Source organism: Scyliorhinus torazame, chromosome 3, assembly GCF_047496885.1.
Source record: "Scyliorhinus torazame isolate Kashiwa2021f chromosome 3, sScyTor2.1, whole genome shotgun sequence".
NCBI lineage: Eukaryota > Metazoa > Chordata > Chondrichthyes > Carcharhiniformes > Scyliorhinidae > Scyliorhinus > Scyliorhinus torazame.
Window position 1 is genome coordinate 251,635,289 of NC_092709.1, and position 22,592 is coordinate 251,657,880.

Sequence of the window (22,592 nt, forward strand, 5' to 3'; positions counted from 1 at the left end):
GATATATTTTTAATTCTAAATTAACTTAATCTCAAATTGCAAGGAAAGGATGATGATTGCTTTCAACACTGTGAAGAAATAGTTGCTTTCCAAAAGTCTTGCAAGTGCGAGTACAAAGCCAAAACTACTACATGTTCCCCATACTGCTACAACTCATCGAAGAAAACAGAGTTAATAATAAGTTAGAAAGGGAAGCCTTGTTCAGTCACATCTGGCTGCGCTGATCAACAGTTTTGTCGCTACTTTCCAGAGGAGAAGATTCAGATTTTGAAAGAGAAGAGGCGGGTGAAATATCCTTTTGAGTTGAGTCCCCAGAGTCAACTATTAACTTACAGCTGACTCCAAATGAAGAGACTGAACTTCTGTGCCTCATCTGTGACAGTTCATTAAAAAACACGCCACAAATCCATGAGGCTGTCAGAATTCTGGAGTAGTGTTTCCGAGGAGTACCCATTACTGAGTAAAACAAGCATTTTGTTGCTATTGCTCTTCACAACAACCTACATATGTGAGGTTGGAATTTCTGTCCTCACAAAGATGAAGACAGTAGAAAGGAACCAGCTGAACTCTGCACCTGATATGAGCATTGCCATCTCCTCCTGTGAACCTGATTGCAATGAGATCGTGAGGACCAAGCAGGCTCACCTGTCGCATTAAAGAAAGGTAAAAATAGGGCAGCACGGAGGCGCAGTGGTTAGCACTGCTGCCTCACGGTGCTGAGGTCCCAGGTTCGATCCGGCTCTGGGTCACTGTCCGTGTGGAGTTTGCACATTCTCACCGTGTTTGTGTATGTTTCGTCCCCACAACCCAAAGATGTGCAGGGTAGGTGGATTGGCCACCCTAAATTGCCCTTAATTGGAAAAAACTCAGTACTCTAAATTTTTTTTTTTTAAAGGTGAAAATGGTGGCTCGCAAAGGTTGGGCTATGTGGCTCGTGAAGGTCAGACGGTTTGTAAAAGCGGGTGCCGGGAAAAAAAAGTTTGAAAAATACTGACTTAGTATGTAGGTTGTTATTGGAGTTACTCATGATCCTTTGCCCCAAGACATGTGAATCTTGAGCTGCACTTAGCTATGATGTTCTATATTCAGACTATTTGCAAGACTTCTAATTATATTCTGAATTGTATTTATTTATTGATTGATTGTCACATGTACCGAAGTACAATGAGAAGTATTTTTCTGTGGCCAAGGAAACATACACAGTACGTACATAGTAGACAAAAGAATAATCGACAGATTAGTGGTACATCAACAAATAGTGATTGGTTACAGTGAGGAACAAGGCCCAAATAAAGCTAATACATGAGTAAGAGCAGCATAGGACATTGTGAATAGTGTTCTTACAGGGAAAAGATCAGTCCGAGGGAGAGTCGTTGATGAGTCTAGTAGCTGTGGGGAAGAAGCTGTTCCTAGGTCTGGATGTGCGACTCTTCAGACTTCTGTATCTTCTGCCTGATGGAAGGGTCTGGAAGAGGGCAAAGCTTGGGTGTGAGGGGTCTCTGATAATGCTGTCTGTCTTCCTGAGGCAGCGGGAGGTGTAGACAGAATCAATGTGAGGGTGGCAAGCTTGTGTGATGCGTTGGGCTGAGTTCACCACAGTCTGCAGTTTCTTGCGATCTTGGGCCGAGCAGTTGCCATACCAAGCTGTGATGCAGCCGGATAGGATTTGGTATCAACAATTCTTGGTGCATAGCCTTTAATCTGCAGAAGAGCACAATTATTTAATTGTCCATTTATTGAAAGACTGAAGACATTTGTGCTCTTTTGGAGTTTATTTCCACACTTGATTTGTAGTCCAAACTCTGTATCATGTACGCCAAATTACAAACAATAAGCAGTTTTATATTAAAACATAAAATTTGCAAATAATTCCATGGAAATGAATGAGGTCCGATGATGTGTACTTGAACCTCTGTGAAACTGAAACCAGGGTACTGTGCATGCTTAAGTGAATGCTGTTTCATTTTGAATATTTTGATAAATCACAAACTTTTCAGGTTATGCCATTGTTGCAGTTTAAAATAAAATCTTGTCTGCCCTCAAAGGTGGATGGCACTATTTTGAAGAGGAGTTGGGATTATCCTTGTGTCCTTAACCAGCTTCACAGACAACCCAGATTTCCTTGTCATTATCACATTGCTGTTTGTGGGACCTTGCTGTGTGTAAATTGTGTGCTGTATGTCCTACATTTCAACATTTTAACAGTAGAGAAATACATTGTTGTTTGTTAAACACTGGAGTGCCTTGGGTTGCACAAGGTGTCCTATTAATGCAAGTCTTTTTTGTTCTTTAGTTGCTGTAAAACTCTAATCTTTGTACTTCCCAGATAGGTGAAGTGATAAGTAGAGATGGGTTTTAAAATGTTGCTTCATAACATGGAAAGTAAATGAAATGGGTTGTACTGCCAAAGGTGTAACTTCCAACTCAAAAGAGGCAAGGAACTTGTAACTTACTTATAGTAAGGCAGCATCTCGAGCACTGTGTTTCGTTTTGTACTCTGTGTTACAGGGAAAATGGAGGATTATTGGTAGTACAGAGGAGAGATACAAGAGTAATTTCTGAACATAGGCTTGATCATGAGGACAGATTACCTACCCCAGGTCATGGCAGTCTGGAGAAGGATGGAATGAATGGTCTTGACAGGGATCTTTCAAGGCATGGAGAATTTGAGTTCAGGAAAGCTCTTCTGACACGTGGAGGATTCAGGGGCTAAAAAAATGACAATTGAAATTAATGACGATTATAATTGCAGCATCGTTTGTTTTTCTAAAAATGTACTTTATTCCAACACTGGGAAAAAACAGCAACATATGCAAATACACTCCATAAACTCACAGTTTGTCCAATTTTTCCCATTTTTACCCCCCCCCCCCCGCACGACAAACAGTTCCTCAAACATCATCATGAACAACCCCCACTGCATCGCGAAGGTCTCCACTGACACCCCACAATTCAAAAATCTTTTCTAACCAGAGAAAGTCGTATAAGTCCACAGCCCCCACCTCCGGTGGCGTATCCGACCTCCATTTTAGCAAGATCCTTCGCTGGGCAATTAGAGCAGCAAAGACCACAACATTTAAAAAAAAATTTAGAGTACCAATTAATTTTTTTCAATTAAGGGGCAATTTAGTGTGGCCAATCCACCTAGCCTGCACATCTTTGGGTTATGGGGGCGAAACCCACGCAAACACTGGGAGAATGTGCAAACTCCACACGGACAGTGACCCAGAGCCAGGATCGAACCTGGGACCTCGGCGCCGTGAGGCAGCAGGGCTAACCCACTGCGCCACCGTGCTGCCCAGAAGACCACAACATTGGCCCCCTCCCCCTCCAGCAGCTTCGTCACTTCCAATACCCCAAAGATCGCTGTCATTGGATCCAGCCTGATCTCCACCCCCACAATCTTAGATAGCGTCCCAAACACCATTTCTCCGTATTCTCCTGCTTCTCGCAATCCCAAAATATGTGTGCATGATTAGCCAGCCCTCACTCTCACACTTCTCACATTCGTCAACCACCCCTTGGAAGAACCTACTCATCCTCACCCTGGGATGAGAATTGATCCTGGGTCTCTGCCGCTGTTCTGACTTTGGGTCACTGTCTGTGTGGAGTTTGCACTTTCTCCCCATGTCTGCGCGCGTGTTCCGGTTTCCTCCCACAGTGCAAAGATGTGCAGGTTAGGTGCATTGGCCATGCTAGATTGCCCTTAGTGTCCAAAAGGTGGGGTGGAGTTACTGGGTTACGGGAATTGGGTGGAGGTGTGGGCTTCGGTTGGGTGCTCTTTTTAAGGGCCGGTGTAGACTCAATGGGCCGAATGGCCTCCTGCACTGTAAATTCTATTCTCACCACCTGCATCCCCTCACCCCCTGCTCCCCCAATCACCTGTATATATTCCAATCCTACCCTCCCTCAACTCTTCTGGGAGCAGCAGTTGCTCCAATAAAGTGTATTCTGGCCACCTGGGCAACACCCTCCACTCTTTTCGTGCAAAGTACCTCACTTGCATATATCTAAATTCACTCCCTTTGGCTACTCAAACCTCTCCCGTAACTCATCCAGACCTGCAAACTACCCTTCCGAGTACAAGTCCCGCAACCTCTCCATCCCTGCCTTCTTCTACTTCCCATACATCCCTCCAACTCCGCCAGCTTAAAGCTATGATTCTCACACAGTGGTGTCAACACCAACATCACCTCCAAAGTTGATTCCACACCCTGACCGTCGACTGTACCACCAGGCTCCCCATATACTTCCCTGGAGCTAGTGACATCGGAGCTGTCACCATGACCCTCAGACTGGAACCCCTACAGGACTCCCCCTTCATCCTGACCCACTTCCCCCCCCCAATCGCCTCACCTTCTCTACATTCGCCGCCCAGTAGTAGTTCAGCAGGTTCAGGAGCACCAACTCCTCTTTCTGTCTCTAACAGAGCCCTCTTTACCCTTGCCACCTTCCCTGCCCATATAAACTCCGAAATCACTGTCTCCAACTTCTGGAAGAAGGCCTTAGGAGAAAAATCGGGAGGGCCTGGCAAACAAACTGGAACCTTGGCAGCACATTCATCTTTACCACCTGAACCCTTCCTGCCGATGTCAGGAGTAATGTGTCCCATCTCTTTTTTTTTGAAAAAAGACCCTGACCTTCTCCACCAATGTTGTCAAATTCCACCTGTTCATCGTAACCCATTCCCTCATCACCTGAATCCCCAAATACCTGAACTTTTCCCTAGCTGCCTTGAACAGCAACACCCAAATTGGCCTCCTGCCCCGCTGCATTCACCGGAAACACCTCACTCTTCCTGACATTTAACTTATACCCAGAGAAGCCCCAATTCTCTCAAATATTCCCATGATCCTACCCATACACTCCAGCAGGTCTGACACAAACAATAACGTCGTCCGCGTACAACGGCACCTGGTGCTCCCTGCTTCCCTTTCAAATCCCCGGCCACTGCACAGACCCCCTAAAGGCCAACTGGAACTGCTCCATCATTTGTGACCATGCGTTCAGCATCCAAGGCCTTAAGCTTTAGAATTTCCTTCCTAAATCTCTCCATAAGCTTGTGTGTTGAGTCATTTAACTATTTGATCCATCTTAGCTAATTCCAACCAAATGTTCTTCCAGCATTTAAGTGCTTTTTCAGGAAGGGGAGCAACCCACAAACTCTGAAAGAGTACATGGTTAAAATTGTTACTGTGTCACCATCAGAGTGCAATCCAGCCATATGACGAATTCCATAGCTCTGACAGACCAGCGTATTACAGAATCGCCACTTCTGTTTAAAGGAGCTTTGTGTAATAAGATGGTATCAAGTGTCGGCCAGAATTGATCCTGGGTCACTGCCGCTGTTCTGGCTTTGGGTCACTGTCTGTGGAGTTTGCACTTTCTCCCCATGTCTGCGCGGATGTTCCGGTTTCCTCCCACAGTCCAAAGATGTGCAGGTTAGGTGGATTGGCCATACTAAATTGCCCCTTAGTGTCCAAAAGGTTATGGGGAAGAGGTGGGGGCATGGACCTGGGGAGGGTGTTCTTTTGGAAGGTCGGTGCAGAATCGATGGGCCTCGTTCTGAACTGTGGAGATCCTCTGATTCTATGAGAGTAGTTACAACTTCTCCGTTCTATCTTCATAACTGAAGTTTCTCTTCCCTGGAATCGTTCTTATAAACCTCTTTTACACTCTCTTCAATTCATTCACGTCCTTCCTAAAGTATTAATTCTATTCCTACTAATTGTTTCTCGGAGCATCCCCACTACTGAAGTTAAACTGACTGCCCTGTAATTGATGGGCTTTTCATTACAATCTTTTTGAACTGCTTTCAAATATAGCCACTTATCTGCACAGGAGGGTCCCATAAACAGCAAAGAAATACTGACCAGCTCATTTGTTTTGTACATTGATGGATAAATATTGACTATCCACCTGAAATAAGTCTCTGCCCTGCTCTGAAATAGTGTCTTGAGATTTTGAACATCCATTGGGAGAGCAGACAGGACCTCGGTTTAGCACCTCATCCATAACCTTTATGTTTTATAAAATTGAATAATTGGTTTGATAACAGGATCAAGGAGTGCAAAAGGAAAGCTGTAATAGTGAATCTCTGCAAATCATTGGTGAGACAGTATTTCATACAATCAAAAGCAAATTACTCCGGATGCTGGAATCTGAAACAAAACAGAAAATTCTGGTAAATCTCAGTAGGTCTGACAGCGGGCATGATTCTTCAGCCAGGTTGCACTCGAGGGAGAGCGCAACGGGGGTGGTGAATGCTGGGAGAGGCTTCCAGCGAGCCTCCCGACAGCCTCCGCGCCTAGCAGGGTTTTCCTAAGTCCCACGAGACACCAGAGTCAGAACTCCGCCCCAAATGGGCGTGACCAAATGGTGCTCCCGGAAGTCGGTCGTAAACCTACTTAAGACCTCCTCATGCAGGATCCACCGGCCTCCACAGGGAGGCTGCAGCTGGGCGCCAATGAGTGCTGGTCGGAACGGCACCCAGGGTCTCCCGGGACATTGGAGACCGTTGGGTGGTCAGGATAAGTGCAGGGTGGCTCCCTGGCCCTCTTTCCGCCCACCACCCCCAGAACGTGGGTGCCTTGGCACTGCCCAGCTGGCACCTTCACACTGCCACCCTGGCACTGCCAAGCCAGCAGGAGCTCTGCCAAGGACCAGGGCGTGAGGGCAACCAAGCCCATAAAATTAGGTTAGAAGGGGGTTTGAAGGAAGGGCGAGTGCAAGACAGGTAAGTAGGGGCCTCTGGGAGGTTGGAGGGGGGGCACCCTTTCGAAATCATAGAATCATAGAATTTACAATGCAGAAGGAGGCCATTTGGCCCATAGAGTCTGCGCCGACCCTTGACTCCTAAGCCCATACCTCCACCCTTTCCCCGTATCCCTGTAACCCCACCTAACATTTTTTGGACACTACGGGCAATTTAGAATGGTCAATCCACCTAACCTGCACATCTTTGGCATGTGGGAGGAAACCGGAGAACCCGCAGGAAACCCACACAGACACGGGGAGAACATGCAGACTCCACATAGACAGTGACTCAAGCGGGAATCGAACCTGGGGCACTGGTGCTGTGAAATGGCTGCCAGATCTCTGAGTTCAGCTCCCAGTGCTAACAAAAAATTCTAAGTGTGGGCTAAACTGGTGAGAAACTCCCCAGGGCCCAAGTGTCATTGAATAGCAGTGGGGAACTCCCTGAAAAACCCACCACAAATTAACTTAGAAATTGTTTGGCAGAATCATGCCCAGCATGTGTGAAGAGAGAACAGGGCTAATGTTTTGAGTATGGATAACACTTTGTCAAGACAATTCATCGTACAATCTACCCTGTTTTGGCAGTATCACGTTTTTGGGTTAGATTTTGGGGGGCTACAGCATCACTTTTTCAAAAATAAATTTAGAGTACCCAATTCTTTTTTTCCAAAATAAGGGGCAATCTAGTTTGCCCAATCCACCTACCCTGCACATCTTTGGGTTGGAAAGGTGAGACCCACGCTGACACGGGGAGAATTTGCAAACTCCACACGGACAGTGACAAGGGGCTGGGATCGACCCGGGTCCTTGGTGAGGCAGCAGTGCTAACCACTGCACCACCGTGTTAGGGGTTACAGCGTCACTGGCCAGTTCAGTCAGTGCATCTCATTCTCCTAAGATCCAGACTGCACCCTTTTTTGTACAATATCTGGGTAAATAATAGAATGATCTAGGTGTCCTGTGACAAATTTGTCTGCCGCAGATACCTTTCTGGGTTCAGTGACAATAATCACATCCATATGTGGAGCCCACAATCTTCACTTATCAGAATAGACTCTCACTGCCCAGTATCGAACTTGCACACGAGTGTAACCCAGGGGTGTAACAGTTAATTAACTCCCTTAAGATCTGAACTGGACATATGTGTCTTTTACAACTGATCCTAACTGCCTCTCTCACCTTTTGCAACCGTTGCTGGATCTGACTGTTCATACCTATGTCTGTTAATGTTTAATGGCCACATTCACAGCCAGAAGGAAAGGTGATTGTGAAATGAATGTGAGGTGTTTACAGAGTTAATGAAGAAGGCTGGTCAAGTGTTTATTGTTTTGGGGGAACTAACATCAAAACCTAGCTCATTAGCATTTTAATTGCCTTTGGAAACCTAGAAAAATGTATGGCACAGAATGAGACGATTCGGCCCATCATTTCTGTGCTGGCTGAAAAAGAGCTATTCAGCCTAACCCACCCTCTAGTTGTTGACTCATAGCCCTGTGGACTTTCTACCCTCTGATGACTAAAAAAAATTTAAATTCACGTAACTGGACAAATGGTTAAAAAAATAGATTATAATGGTTTGTACACTGGCTGTTGGAATATTACATATGGTGCCTGAGGGCAGCATGTGGCGCAGTGGTTATCACTGGGACTGCGGCGCTGAGGACCCGGGTTCCAATCATGGCCCTGGGCCACTGTCCGTGTGGAGTTTGCACATTCTCCCCATGTCTGCATGGGTTTCATCCCCACAACCCAAAAGATGTGCTGGTTAGGTGGATTAGCCACGCTAAATTGCCCCTTAATTGGAAAAATAAAAATAATTGGCTGCTCTAAATTAAAAAAAAACATATGGTGCCCTGTCATTCTCTCCTCGGCAAAGGAATGAACAGCAAACAATTTAATATGAAGTATACATTATTCTAACCTTGTCAATCCATCAAGTAAAAAGGATGCCACTTGCTGTCTCTAAACGTAGATTATAAAATATTGAATAATTTCTCACCCTGTCGATAAAGCTACTGTTTGAAATCTAGCTCAGCTTTTATGCTAAACACGCTAAAAGAACTTGATAACTGAGGTGTCTTTCTGAGGACTGCAACTATTCGATGACCTTGTCCTCTTCCCAGTTTCAGACACCACTGTCAATCACATCCACTGTCTGAGTGGTGCCTGAATAGTTGATCTGTGGCAACATGACAGTGGATGAGGACTGCATCTCTACTGAGACAAAAGCAGTCAACGGCTGATGTCTCAATTGCAAGAAATCATTCATCATGGACACTAAATCTTTCTTTGACTTTCCCAAAAATATTTGTAGATGTATGTTATGGGTCTGATCAATTCAAAATGAATACCCCACGCAGAACATTGTTCATCATAAAAGTCTATACTTTTTGGAGCCCTCTCCAGTGGATGGTTTTAATATTAAAACATGTACTTTAGTGGCCTTGTGTTAATCTTTTTAACAGTACAGAATATAACACACCACAGACAAAATTACTTTTTTGTCACAAGCACTTTTATTTAGACAAAAGTGCCAAGGCCATGAAGAGAGCGTTAGTGAGATTCAATAAAATGCTAGACATGGGGAGCCCTTAGGACGAGCGAATAGAGAAAAACATGGTTGAGGAGATCTGATAAATGTGTGCAAGTTATCAGTCATTTTGATCAGATCAATAGAGAAAATGTCTCCACCAGTCAGAGAGTCGATAACCAGGCGGTATGACTTCAATATTACCAAAATAAAGGCTAGGCGGCAGACTTGCAGTGGCAACATGTAGGTAAAGGTCGCATGTTAGGTGGCTCCTGCTAGAGTTTCAGATTTTTGGACTTATGCCCAGTTTTAAGGGTAGTTATAATAATCTTTATTACCACAAGTAGGCTTACAGAAACACTGCAATGAAGTTACTGTGAAAATCCCCATGTCACCACATTCCGCCGCCTGTTCGGGTACACTGAGGGAGGACTCAGAATGTCAAAATTACCTAACAGCGTGGCTTTCGGGACCTGTGGGAGGAAACCGGAGCACCCGCAGGAAACCCACGCAGACACGGGGAGAATGTGCAGACTCCGCACAGACAGTGACCCAAGCTGGGAATCGAACCTGGGACCCTGGTTCTGTGAAGCAACAGTGCTAATCACTGTGCTACTGTGCCGCCCTTTTGTGAATGAGTTGGTGTGGGAAGTCATAAGGAAGACGTGAAATTTCAAAGACCCAGAAGAAGGGAGCGAGCGAATGTCCGCCGTTGTGCGTGGCTGTGAGTCCTGTAGGAATAAAGATGGCGGGGGCTGGGTTGATGTGTGGGGCGTTCCCCTCACGGTAGAAACTCTGACCTAGGTGATGTCGGTGGAGTTCGAGAGACTGTTTGCCAAGCATATGGAGGTGCTTTGGAGGGAGATGGTGACTGCAATGAAAGAGTGGTGGAGGAGGCAATTGCTCCAGTGAAGGCGGCAGTGATGAAGACGTCGGTCGAGGTGTGCGAACAAGGAGAGAAGTTGTAGGTGGAGAAGGAGACGTTGTCGTAGCACAGTGACTAGTTCACCTCGATGGGTGAGGAGCTTCGGAGGGTGGCGGAGGCCGTCAAAGGGCTCAGAGCCAAGGTGGAGGACCTGGTGAACAGGTCGAGAAGGCAAAATCTGGAATTGTGGACCTGTCTGAGGATGTGGAGGGCCCGAGGCCGACCGAGTACTTTGCAAAGATGTTTGCGGAGTTGATTGGTGGGGGGTTGTTTGGGTGGGGGGGGGGGTCCTCCTGCTACGAATTGGACAGGGCACTTCAGTCGCTCAGGCCGAAGCCGAAAATGAATGAACCACCAAGGGAAGTTATAGTCTGCTTTCACAGTTTCCATGTGAAGGAGAAGGTCTTGAGCTGGGTGAAGTAAAGACGAGAAGTGAATTGGGAAGGCGTTGGTATACGAACATATCAAGACCTGACTGCGGAGCTGGCAAGAAGGCGGTCGGTCTTTGGAAGGGTGAAGGCGGCATTGTATGGCAGCAGAGTGAGATTTGGAATGGTCTACCCTTTGAAGTTGAGAGTGAAGCCCAATTCGAGGAATTTTTATTTTGAGATAGTGGAGGCAGAGAAGATGTCCATTATAGCTGAAGGACTGGGACTGAGATGAGAGTTGGAATTTGGACGGGGATGGTGTTTTTTTATGAAGGGTTTTCTATTTGATTCAGGGTGAAGTTTCATGTGGAGAAGATGATGGCTGATCAGGAGGGCAAGTACGCGATAGTGACGGATGCGTTGGAAGGGGAAGCTGCTGGTGCTGACCGAGTCTGGGGGTGATGGGGTGAAAACGTTGGCTGGCTCATGAGGAAAATGGGGGCCGAGTGGACGGACCAATGGAGGGTTTTACATCCATTATTCTCCCCGTTGCACAAGGTGTTTTTGAGGATTGACTTTTTTGTGGTGAGAAAGGCGGTGTTAGCTGTGATTAAAAGGTTGGAGTATTTGGAAGTTGTGATCTCGGATCATGCTCCGCATTAGATGGATATGGTTTTGGAGAAGGGAGCAGCTCAGAAGCCAGGGTGGAGAATAGATATGGGGTTACTGGTGGACTGGAGCTTCTGTGACAAGATAGGGAAAGTGATTGCGGAGTATGAGGGGTTCAATTGCATGGGGGAGGTCTCACAGTCGCTGGTCTGGGAGGCTCTGAAGGCAGTGGTGAGAGAGGAGGTGATCCCGTTTAAGGCTAAGGTGGATAGGGAGGAGAGGGAGGAATGGCAACGACTGAAAGAAGAGATTTTGGAGGCAGATGGGAGGAACATGGGGGACCCTTATCCGGGTCTCCTGGCAAAGAAGGAGTTGCAGGCGAGGTTTGACGTGTTGTCCTCTGGGAAAGCCGTGTGTCAGTTGAGAAGGGCGAGGGGAGCTGTCTGTGAGTACGGGGAGAAGGCAGGGCATATGTTGGCAGATCGGCGTCGGAGGGAAGCCGCGGCAAGGGAGATAGTGCGGGATAAGATTGGGGAGTTGGTGGCACCTCGAAGTGTTTTATAGGGACCAGTGTAGGTCGGAGCTGCCACAGGATGAGCAAGAGATGAGGGAGTTTCTGGGTGGGCTGGAGTGTCCAAGGTTGGGGGAGGTGGAGAAAGCAGAGTTGGGGGAACCGGTGGGGGAGATGAAGGTGGCGATTGTGAGGATGTAGACAGGAAAGATGGCGGGGCCCAATGGGTTTCCGGTCGAATTTTACACAAGGTTTAAGGATAAGCTGACGCCGTTGATGGTGGGAATGTTTGAGGACGCGATGATTAGGGGTACCTTGCCGCAAACAATGGGGCGGGCTTCCAACTTGCCAATGCTAATGAAGGACAAGGATCCGGTGGAGTGTGGGTCACATTAGCCCATCTCTATGCTGAATGTGGATGCCACGATACCTGCAGAGTTGTTGGTGTTAAGGTTAGAAGGATGCTTCCCAAAGGTGATTGAAGAGATCCAGATGGGGTTCGTAAAGGGAAGTTGGGGTGGGGGGGGGCTGTCTCGCCAATTTACAGGAGGATCCTGGAAGAGGATGGGGTATCCATGAAAGTGGGGGGGAGAGTTGGGGAATGGGCGAGAGGAGGGTCTGTGGTGTGAGGTGCTGTGGGAGGTAAATACCTCGACTTTGTGCACAAGACGAGGGCTTATACAGCTGAAGGTAGTGTACAGGGCACACCTCACAAAGGATAGGATGAGCTGGCTGCTCAAAGGGGTGGAGGAGGTCTGTGAGTGATGTGGGAGGGGCTGTGCGAATCATGTGCATATGTTTTGGTCCTGCCCAAAGCCGGAAAGATTTTGGCGTATCGTGTTCAGCACCATCTCTGGGTTCTACATGTTGCCATGGAGCCCAGTTCCCGAGAAGCCATTTTCGGGGTGTCGGATTAGCGAAGCAGGTGTTTTAGTCTTCGCCTCGCTGATTGCTCATAGGCAGGTCCTGTTGGGGTGGAGGTCAGCTTCTCCACCCTGTGCCTCGGAGTGGCGGGGGGCCTGCTGGTGAAGTTTGCTCTGGGGGGGGGGGGGGGGGGGGGCGGCGAGTGAGGGGTTCTACAGTTGTTGGGGTTTGTTCACCATGCATTTTCGGGAGTTGGTTAATGTTTTTTTAAAAATATATTTTTATTCTCCTTTTTCACATTTTCTCCCGCATTTACACCCACCAAAAATAAACAATAATCAGCAACAGATATGTCAATCCCCATAACAATAACAACGATCCCATCCTCCCACCAACCCCCAAACATCAGCCCATTTGTTTACATAAACAAAGGACAAAAAGGAATCCGGGATTACCCATAGTTGCCTTTAATATACACAGCGCCCCCCCAACCCAACTAATGTTCGATGTTATCCAGTTCTTGAAAGTGCATAATAAATAGTGCCCATGACTTGTAGAACCCCTCCTTTCTTCCCCTCAGTTCGAACTTAACCTTCTCAAGGGTCAAGTATTCCAACAGGTCCCCCCGCCACGCCAGGGCACTGGGTGGAGAGGCTGCTCTCCATCCCAGCAGGATCTGCCTTCGGGCGATCAAAGAGGCGAAGGCTATGAGATCTGCCTCCGCTCCCGTTTCCAACCCTGGCTGGTCCGACATCCCGAATATGGCCTCCCAGGGACCCGGGTCCAGTTTCACACGCACCACCTTGGAAACTACCCCAAACACCTCCTTCCAGTACTCCCCTAGCTTTGGACAGGACCAAAACATATGAACGTGATTAGCGGGGCCTCTCCCGCAACGCTCACACACATCCTCTACTCCTTCAAAACATCGGCTCATCCTCGCCCTCGTGAGGTGCACTCTATATACCACCTTCAGTTGTATCAGCCCCAACCTCACACATGAGGTGGAGGCATTCACTCTCCGGAGCACCTCACACCAGACCCCCTCCTCTATAACCTCTCCTAGCTCTTCCTCCCACTTTGCTTTGATCCCTTCCAGCAGTGCCTTATCCTCTTCCAAAATAACTCCGTAAACCGCTGACACTGCCCCCTTCTCCAGTCCCCTTGTCGTCAGCACCTCCTCCAGCAATGTGGAGGCCGGTTCCTCTGGGAAGCTCTGTATCTCCTTCCTGGCAAAATCCCAAACCTGCATGTACCTAAACACTTCTTCCTGTACCAGCCCATACTTTGCTTCCAGCTCCCTCAATCCTGCAAACCGACCCCGAAGAAACAAATCTTTTAGCGTCTTAATCCCCCTCTCTTCACATTTCCGAAAACTTGCATCCCACCTCCCTGGCTCAAATCTGTGGTTCCCCCGAATTGGCATTTCCCTTGACCCTATCCCCAACCTGAAGTGTTGGCGAAACTGCCTCCAGATTTTCAATGAAGCTATTATTACCGGACTCCCTGAGTATTTCCCCGGAGCGATTGGGAGCGGCGCTGTTGCTAGTGCTTTCAGCCCCGACCCCCTGCACAAACTCTCCTCTATTCTGACCCACTGGGAATCAACCCCTCTGACCCAGCTCCGCACCTTCTCCACATTCGCCGCCCAGTAGTAGTACAACGGGTTCGGGAGACCCAAACCCCCTGCCTGCCTTCCCCTCTGCAGCAGCACCTTTCTCACTCTGGCCACCTTCCCTCCCCATATGAACGAGGTAAGGGAGTTGGTTAATGTTGACTGTTGAGGAGGGGGGTTTGGGTGGACTGGGGGATTTTTTGTCGGATTGCTATTGTATTGTAAAAATGTTAAATAAAAATACTTTTTAAAAAAATAAATAATGGTTCGGATAATTTTGGTTTTTACACAACGGGTTCTTTGGATGTAGAATGTAGAAACCGTGATGAAGACGGAAACCTGAACAGCTTTTTAAAAGGGAAGTGGATAAATATTTGGAAAAAATATAATCTTAAACGGTTCAAGGGAAAGGGCAGGGCAGGCAAATGCAGTTTGTAGTTAAATGTGGAGCTTCTTCAGGGGGTTGGCTCAGACATTGGGCTGAATAGCCTCCTTGTATAGCTGTGATTTTGTGATAAATTACTATGGATGATATCAGCAGAAAAATGTTAATAGATACTCTTTGTTCACCATTATAATGTACATTTTGGATTAATGACCCTACTAAAATAGTGACGTTTTTACCAAGTTTTCATCTCTTATTGGCAACAGGAATTTCTAGGTTATTTTAGCTCAGTAAACAATGCTTTGCAAGTTCTGAGAGAAATTAAAACCGAATTGATAAATTAATTGGAAATTTTACTCGGGTAAATTGTAATCAATTATTGGTACTGGGAAATATTTGAATTTATAACATTTTCTTGTTCTAGGTTTGTATAACAATATTTAAACCTTCTGACTTGGGGTAACCTGGTAATGACAATGCTGGTCCCTTGGTACATTCAGCACAGCAGTTGGGGTGGAATAAAGAAAAATTCATCTGTCAAAGATTTCCTTAGGCTGCTGCTTTGTGCCTCCTGGTGGGTCAGTAGAATGGCAGCACTGAATTCAGTGTCTAGACATATTGTTGATGTGGATCAGGGAGGGGTGTCATGGAAGGAAAAGCTGAAGTTGAGATAGGAGCTTTATTAGAAACAGTGAATTACCACATCAGTCAAACAGACTTCCAGCTCAGGAATTTTCACTCGTGGTTTTTCTTTTGGTATTTTTTTATTGTGCCGAATAAATGATTTAAAACAATTACTAGGATTTATTTTGAATATTCAGTGCTTTAGATAAAAATATTTGCTTAGTTCTTGATTTCAGTCATTTTTTTGAGGCTGCTACTAAATAATAGTAGGTCCTTTCCTATTAAAGGATGTGAAAATCAGGGGGGGAAGCCAGTATAAACCAGGCTTGAGTTGAGCATAAACATGGCATGGATTGCTTAGACTGAACGGCCTATTTCTGTGCCATATCTTCCATGCAATATATAAACCAACAAGTGCCTCATTACGAGCCAGCATTGGCCATGGCCATGCTTTTTCTCTGAACTTTGGCAGTTCCCCTTCAGTCAAAGAAAATATACCTGGCCCCAGAACTTTATAATGGTTCATGGCAGTTAAAACAGAATGGAAGCAGATTATTTTATTTTTCCGATTGAAGAACAGCAATAAAATATAGGTACAGTAAAATCTTTGTCATCCAGCATCCTTGGGGAATGGGTGGTGCTGGTTAATCAAAAATGCCGATTAATTTGGAGTAACATTTCTCTGGACATAACACAAGATGCAGTATATCCCTTGTTTAGGTACAATAACCAAAACTGACCCAAAAATGTAATAATTTCAATGTAAAAATTGAGAATAGCTTTGCAGATTTACAATCTATTGTTGTTAGAATCAGCATTTTAAAAAAAGAATGCATTACCTGAATGCAAACTAGATCAATGCATCACCAATGAAGATGATCCACGCCTCCAGAGCAAGGTTAACATGGAGGTTTATGGTCACCATAACCCTCTTGCGGCAGAGTACCTGAAAGGAGAGAGATTATGTGAACACTGAAAGAATCGGCTTTTTAAATAAAAATTCGAGCTGTCAGAGAATTCTGGTTGATAAAGAGTCCCTGGATAACACCAAGTTCACTGTAATATTACTGACAAATGTAACTTCTACAGTTTATCATTCTGAATTTAATGATTTTTTAAAAATGTGGCTTTAACTTAATACAACTTTGCCTTTTACAGATTGTCAATTTGCTGACACTGATGTCTTGGAAAATTGTACTTTGTGCAGCAGGGTAAAGAAGGAAAGTTAAAACAACTTCCATTTGTGGCAAGTGCATTTTTGTGTACTCCAGCTGAGGAAAGGACTGGGCTTGCTGTTGTAAGATCTGGAGACAGTACACTGTTGACATATTCTAACCAAGTTTACATAGGATTATAATACAGCTAGGTAGCCAAGGGCCACAGTCTGTCTACCTCAGCATGTGTCACGACTGAAAGGAGAGCGTTGAAGGGAAATCGAAGGTGAATGGGTATATTCCAGCTTGTTTTGATATTTCTTTAGCTTTGGAAAGTTTTTTTGGGGTTTGTTTTGTGGTTTAAGAGGGGATACTATTGTGCAATATGTCTTTGCAAATTCCTATCAGCTATTGACTAGGAGAAGCTAACAGCTCTGAACGTGGCAGAACTGTTTCCTTGAGCCTGCTAATTGTTTGTCTGATTATTGAGTACAGTGACCCCTGATGGAAAGGATATGTATAACTATCAGTTAACATCAAACTCAGCTTGGCTACCACAATGTCCACACAGTGGAAAAACATTTAACCCTCACTTTCCAGAATTGCAGCAGCAGATTGACCTTTTGGCAAGGTAAATAGAGGGATATTGATGTGTAACATGGGGCTGGATTTTCTGTTTCTCAGCAGGGTGAGAGAAACTGAAACTGAGTGGGCCACTCACTCCCACCCCTGCCATCTCTGCTTGTCCAATCATACATCAGATGACCAATTCGTGGCCATCTGGTGGGAGGAGACCCATTACAGGAGCAAAGTAGATAGGGGCTCCGTGTCCAATTGAGACTTTAGGCCAGGAGGACATCATGCGGCAGAGGGGTCATGCCGCGAACAAGAAGCTGTCCTTTGTTGGAATTGTAAAGGCCCCCTGCTGTCGTAGTCGGTCTTTATTTTGTATTGAAAGCTTAAAAAGAAAATTAAAAAAGACTTAAGAAAACCATACGGGTGTGCTGCTTTCCCAGCTGATTCTGATGTTACATTCAACCGTGGTCTTGGTGGCAGACCTTTTCTTCTGTCCTTGTGCCACCACAACATCGCTGCTGTAAAACACTCCAAAATCGCGTTTCTTTTATCTCTACCCACTGAATATTTTGGGACTCAATAAAATATGCCGGACAATTGTAACTTGTCAATTTGTTGTTTCAAAATAGCGGTTGGGCTGCCAATTTCGATGCCTGCTTGCCTTCTGACATTTTGTCTCTGTATTGCTGACCCAATATCATCACGTCAAAACTTTTGTCAGTGCGTGGGGAAAGCGCCTGATTTGTGAACTTAAAATCCAGCCCATGATCTATCACAGCATAAGTGCATGTATTTATGACAGAGTTAAGGAGAAAACTATTCTTTTTAGGAGGGGCTTGCTCATTTCTGTTTTAATTTTTACTTCAGCATTCTAGAAGAGGAATACCACAGACATGGTTAGTAACGACACAGCACCGATGGGCATCGAACCTACCCATGAACACAGTTATGCTGTTTGTTCCACATCAGGAGGCGTGGGTGATAGAACGAATGGGTCGTTTTCACAGAATACTAGATCCAGTAAGTGGTAACATATTTTAATTGAAGCAGACAAGATGGTGTTGCTTTTTATCATGGGCCTTATAAATAGATATGATGATTGACTTTTAATATTGATTGTATTGTTTGTTTCTGATTTGGTTTTGGAAATAGTTATTAACTGAAAGCATTTCAATGCAGGTTGTATTTTAAATGCGTCTGCTGATGATTAAGGCAATTGTTCCAAAACACTTGCTTCAGTGGTTTGTAGCAGGTATGATACTTTGCAGCTGCCTGACCCTGGAAGGTACAGTGTCACACAGAGCCACAAATCAGCTTTCTGCATTTGCATGCCTCCAGGTTGACTCTTAAGCTTTCCAACATACTGACCATATTACACAATGTTAATGTTTAAGATGCCACCTTTCACTATTCAGAAAGCCTGGGAGGAGCAAATACCCTAAATAGTATGAGGCAAAAACATTACATGTTTATGTGTTAACCATATTAACTATTTACTAACTTTGTATTTGATGATTAATTTGTTGTACTGTGCAATTGCATGCATGTGTTTTTTTTAAACTAGTGATCTATCGACCACTCTGGAAGACTCCCATAACAGCCTCCCCGAACAGGCGCCGGAATGTGGCGACTAGGGGCTTTTCACAGTAACTTCATTTGAAGCCTACTTGTGACAATAAACGATTTTCACTTCATTTTCATTTCATTTCAATATCACTGCTATTTGGTTAATTTGTTATCTGTAAGGATTCATTTCCATAGTCTGATAAATAATGGGACTCCAGCAGATGCCTAGATTTTGGAATTTGTGCTTAACAATTTTCTGAAAATAAAACATGAAATAGATTTTTAAAATACTTTTCTAATCAATGAAATTAAAAGCAAATTCTTTGGAATCTCATTAGGTTCTGCTTTTGAGAGTAGTCGCAGTTTCAGGAGAAAGATCTATGTCTGTCACAATTTTCCTGATATTGCTGTAAATTTAGTAAATGATGAGCATTCTATAAATAAATGTTGAAAAATATTACTTTAAATTGTATAGTATGGTTCATTTACTCTTTGAAAATGCTATTATATCCAATTTTATACAACACTGGTGTTGATCAATTGGAGTTCAGCAACATTTCTGAACTCCAGCTCAAGTGCACCGAGATCAAAATGGAGCTCCCCAGCTTTTTTGTTTTTGTTTATTTTTTTAAATTACTTTTTCTGAGTTACCAAGCCAGGGCTCAGAGTGTGGGTCAGGGGCGAACCCCTAATCCAGCTCCTCGCCTGCCCCAAAAAACTAATTCAAATTGAATCCAATTCATGGTCCCCACAAGAGAGACATACCAGATCTGAACCAAAGGCTCAATCTACATTACACTTGATCTTCTTTTGCTGTCATCGAGAGCAGCTGCCTGTTGATGAGAATCTCTGGGAATTTGCTCAGCTTCACTGAATGAGGATCCTTGTCTGATTTTGGAAACATTGGTTCTGAAATTCGTTGCCTTGACCTTTCTTCAGTCCCAAGCTTTTGAGTATTTATTTCCTCTTTTGATCCTCTCTTAATACTAATGATGTATGGCAGATTTAAAGCTTTTTTTGGTATTTAAAGATTCATGAAACACGTTATTTTAAACATATATTCTGTAAATTAGATGACATGATAACGCGAGCATCGAACTCACTAATGAGTTGTGGTTATTTTAGTGTTTGGGATATGAGTCATATCCTTTGATTCTACCATGTATTCTGATTGTAGCTTGAGTCAGGAAAGTAGGATTGCAAGAATTATGTTAAAATTACTGCTTTAAATGTGGACTGATTGCAATCTTCTGTAACATCACTGAACTGTTCTCTCATCAGTGTTATTTATTGTAGACTATGCAATAATACATAGGGGTGGGAAAAAAAATGGAGCCTTCAAAACATCTTTGTTTCTTACTCCGATAACTTGACAACAGGAGGTGCACGCCCTACCTTTGCGAAACCAGGCTGTAGTCTTTATCAGGGTTCATACCATCATTAAGATGCCAGTGGTTATGTTACAGAACCCTCTAAGAACCCTGTTCCTCTCTCTCTTTCTCTCTCTCTTCTTCTTCCTCTTTTTCAGAGACGGAACTTTTCTGCCTGCCCTGTTTCTGTGTGCTGTGTGCTGCTGTTACACTTTTTTCACACATGTCTCTTATTAATTTGCAAATGATTACTTCACAATTATGAAGGTTTAGTCTCAGTTCAAATGTTTAGTAGCTTAAAATTCCTTGTAGCTATTGTAAGACATGACAACTTAAGAATCACACTTTTGATTCGACTTCCGGCGGCGGAGGGGAGCGTTCGCGCGTAGAGGAGCTCCGGAGGGGGCAACATAGGCGCGTCCCGTTCCCCCCCATGAAGAACGTGCGCCTGGGTGCGTTAGCTTGGCCGACTGTGCCCCCGCACGGCGGGAGAGAAAGAAGAGGAGCGACCCGGGCTCCGAGAGGGAGCGGGGCCGGAGACCCGGGCGCTCGGGAACGAAGCGAGCGGCAGAAGAAGCACGAGCGGAGAGTCCCCCCGGGGAGAAGGAGAGGAGGCCGCAAGGGACCTGAGCGGTAAGCTGCGGCCCGGGGGGGAGGAAAGGTACGTGGTAGGAGCCGGGGGCCAGAGACCAGGAAGCGATCGGAGAGAGCAGGGAAGAAACTGGAAGCCCTGGGGGAGAAACTGGAAACCCAAAAGGCGACCATTAAACTGGAGAGGGCTGCGACTGACATGAGCGACCGGATCACGGCCCTGGAGAAAGAGGTGGCGAGACTGGGCACAACGCAGGGGAGCCGGAAGGGCAGGGTGGACGACCAGGAAAACCGCTCAAGAAGACAAAATGTCAGGATAGTGGGCCTACCAGAGGGGATCGAGGGTAGAAACCCCACAGCCTACGTGGCCGAGATGCTGGGCAACTTAGTGGGAGGGAAACTTTCCCCAACCCACCAGAAATGGACAGAGCGCACCAGTCGCTGCGCCGAAACCCAGGGCGGGGAACACCCGAGGGCAGTTATAGCCAAACTGCACCGGTACAAAGACAGGGAAACAATCCTGCGCTGGGCCAGGCAAAACAGAACCTGCAAATGGGAAGGACACCTCATTAGAGTCTACGAGGACATTGGGGCAGACCTCGCCAGGAGACGGGCCGAATTCAACAGAGCGAAAGCAGCCCTTCACAGGAACAACCTGCGTTTTGGTATGCTGTACCCAGCAAAACTCTGGGTCACATACCAAGAAAGAGAGTATTTCTTTACAGCCCCCGCCGACGCAAACAAATTTGTCGAAGAACATGGGCTGGAAACCCAACAGCGAGGGTAGAAACACGGGGCCCCTGGTAAGGGGCAACAACACGCCGACGGGGAGGGGGGGCGGTGAGGCGATGCTAGGCCCCCACCCCCAACATGGCAAGCGCACCCTAAACAAAAAGCAAACCGCTACCCAACGAACCGACATAGGTGGGAAACCAGGCCCCAGCACAAGGGTATGAGAGTGACGGAGAAGGGTGAGCAAACAGGGAGAGCGTTGGTTAGTACGGGGGAAGAGTGGGCGAAAAAACGCAGAGGCTGGGCAGGGGAGAAGCGAGACAGTAACTCCCTAGAGGGGGACCGCCGCACTAGCAAGAAAGCTAGCACCGGGGACATGCAAAAAAGCAGCGCCGCAGCGCGCCCCCAACAGAGGGGACGGTGCCAGGCAGAGGGCGGGTGGGACCACTCAACAGAGGCGGGAGGGCAAACGGAGGCAGGAGCAGGGGAAAGAGGGACAAAGGAGGGGATGCACGGGAGAGGGGGAGAAAGGGGGAGGAAAGGGAGGGATTTGGGGGGCGGGCACGGGGGGGGCGGAACACAGGGACGGAGGGACAAACAAGGCTAGAAAAGGAACAGCAATAGGGCTACAGACTGCCGCAACCAAGGGCTCAGAACAAAGAATCGCTGCAAGCATCCACCCAGTACGGCCTCTGGGCGAAGGGAAACCCCAAAGTGAAGGGAGCTACCCGCATGGCGGCCGCACAGCGGGTGACCATGGAGGGAGCCCCCTGGACGGAGGGAAGCCCCAGAGCGCAGGGGCCCGACCGCATGGAGAGAGCAGTGACAGCAGCCATCCTGGACGACCCCTTAACAAGGGGGAACCCCGGAGGGCAGAGACGCGTCCACCAGGTGAATATAGTTAATCCCACAGGAGCGAGGGGACAGAAGCCCCCCATCAGGATGGTCACCTGGAACATAAGGGGACTCAATTGCCCAGTGAAAAGATCCAAAGTCCTCAACCACCTAAGAAACATGAAGACATAATCTTCCTTCAAGAGACGCACCTGAGAGAGCAGGACCGACTGCGGGTAAGAAAGGGCTGGGTGGGACAGACCTACCATTCCTGCTTTGGGACGAGGGCCAGGGGGGTGGCAATACTGGTCAGCAAATGGACGATGTTTAGGCCAACAAAGACAGTTACGGACCCAGGGGGACGGTACCTCATGGTTCGCGGGACCCTGGACGGGGCACCGGTAGTACTAGTTAACGTGTACGCGCCCAACTGGAACGACCCGAGCTTCATCAAGAAGACTATGGCAGAAATCCCTGACATAGCGACGCACCGGCTAATCATGGGGGGGGGGGGACTTCAACTGTGTGCAGGATCCAACGACTGACCGATCGAACCCCAGGATGGGGAAAACCGCAAAC

At 46.5% G+C, this 22,592-nt stretch overlaps 1 protein-coding gene and 1 long non-coding RNA gene across 2 annotated transcripts in view; one reads left to right on the plus strand and one right to left on the minus strand.

Annotated features, from left to right (window-relative positions):
• Window positions 1-22,592, plus strand: part of stoml2 (stomatin (EPB72)-like 2) — a 75,496-nt gene that overhangs the window by 24,018 nt on the left and 28,886 nt on the right. The window contains exon 2 of the mRNA XM_072497117.1: window positions 17,788-17,940. Within this exon, the coding sequence (XP_072353218.1) occupies window positions 17,788-17,940 (153 nt within the window). The remainder of the gene's footprint in view (window positions 1-17,787; window positions 17,941-22,592) is intronic.
• On the minus strand, window positions 1,151-16,120 carry LOC140409591 (uncharacterized). The gene is made up of 4 exons (XR_011940411.1): window positions 16,030-16,120; window positions 2,596-2,709; window positions 2,454-2,497; window positions 1,151-1,701 (listed from the first exon to the last, which is right to left on the minus strand). It is a non-coding gene; the product is annotated as an uncharacterized lncRNA (long non-coding RNA).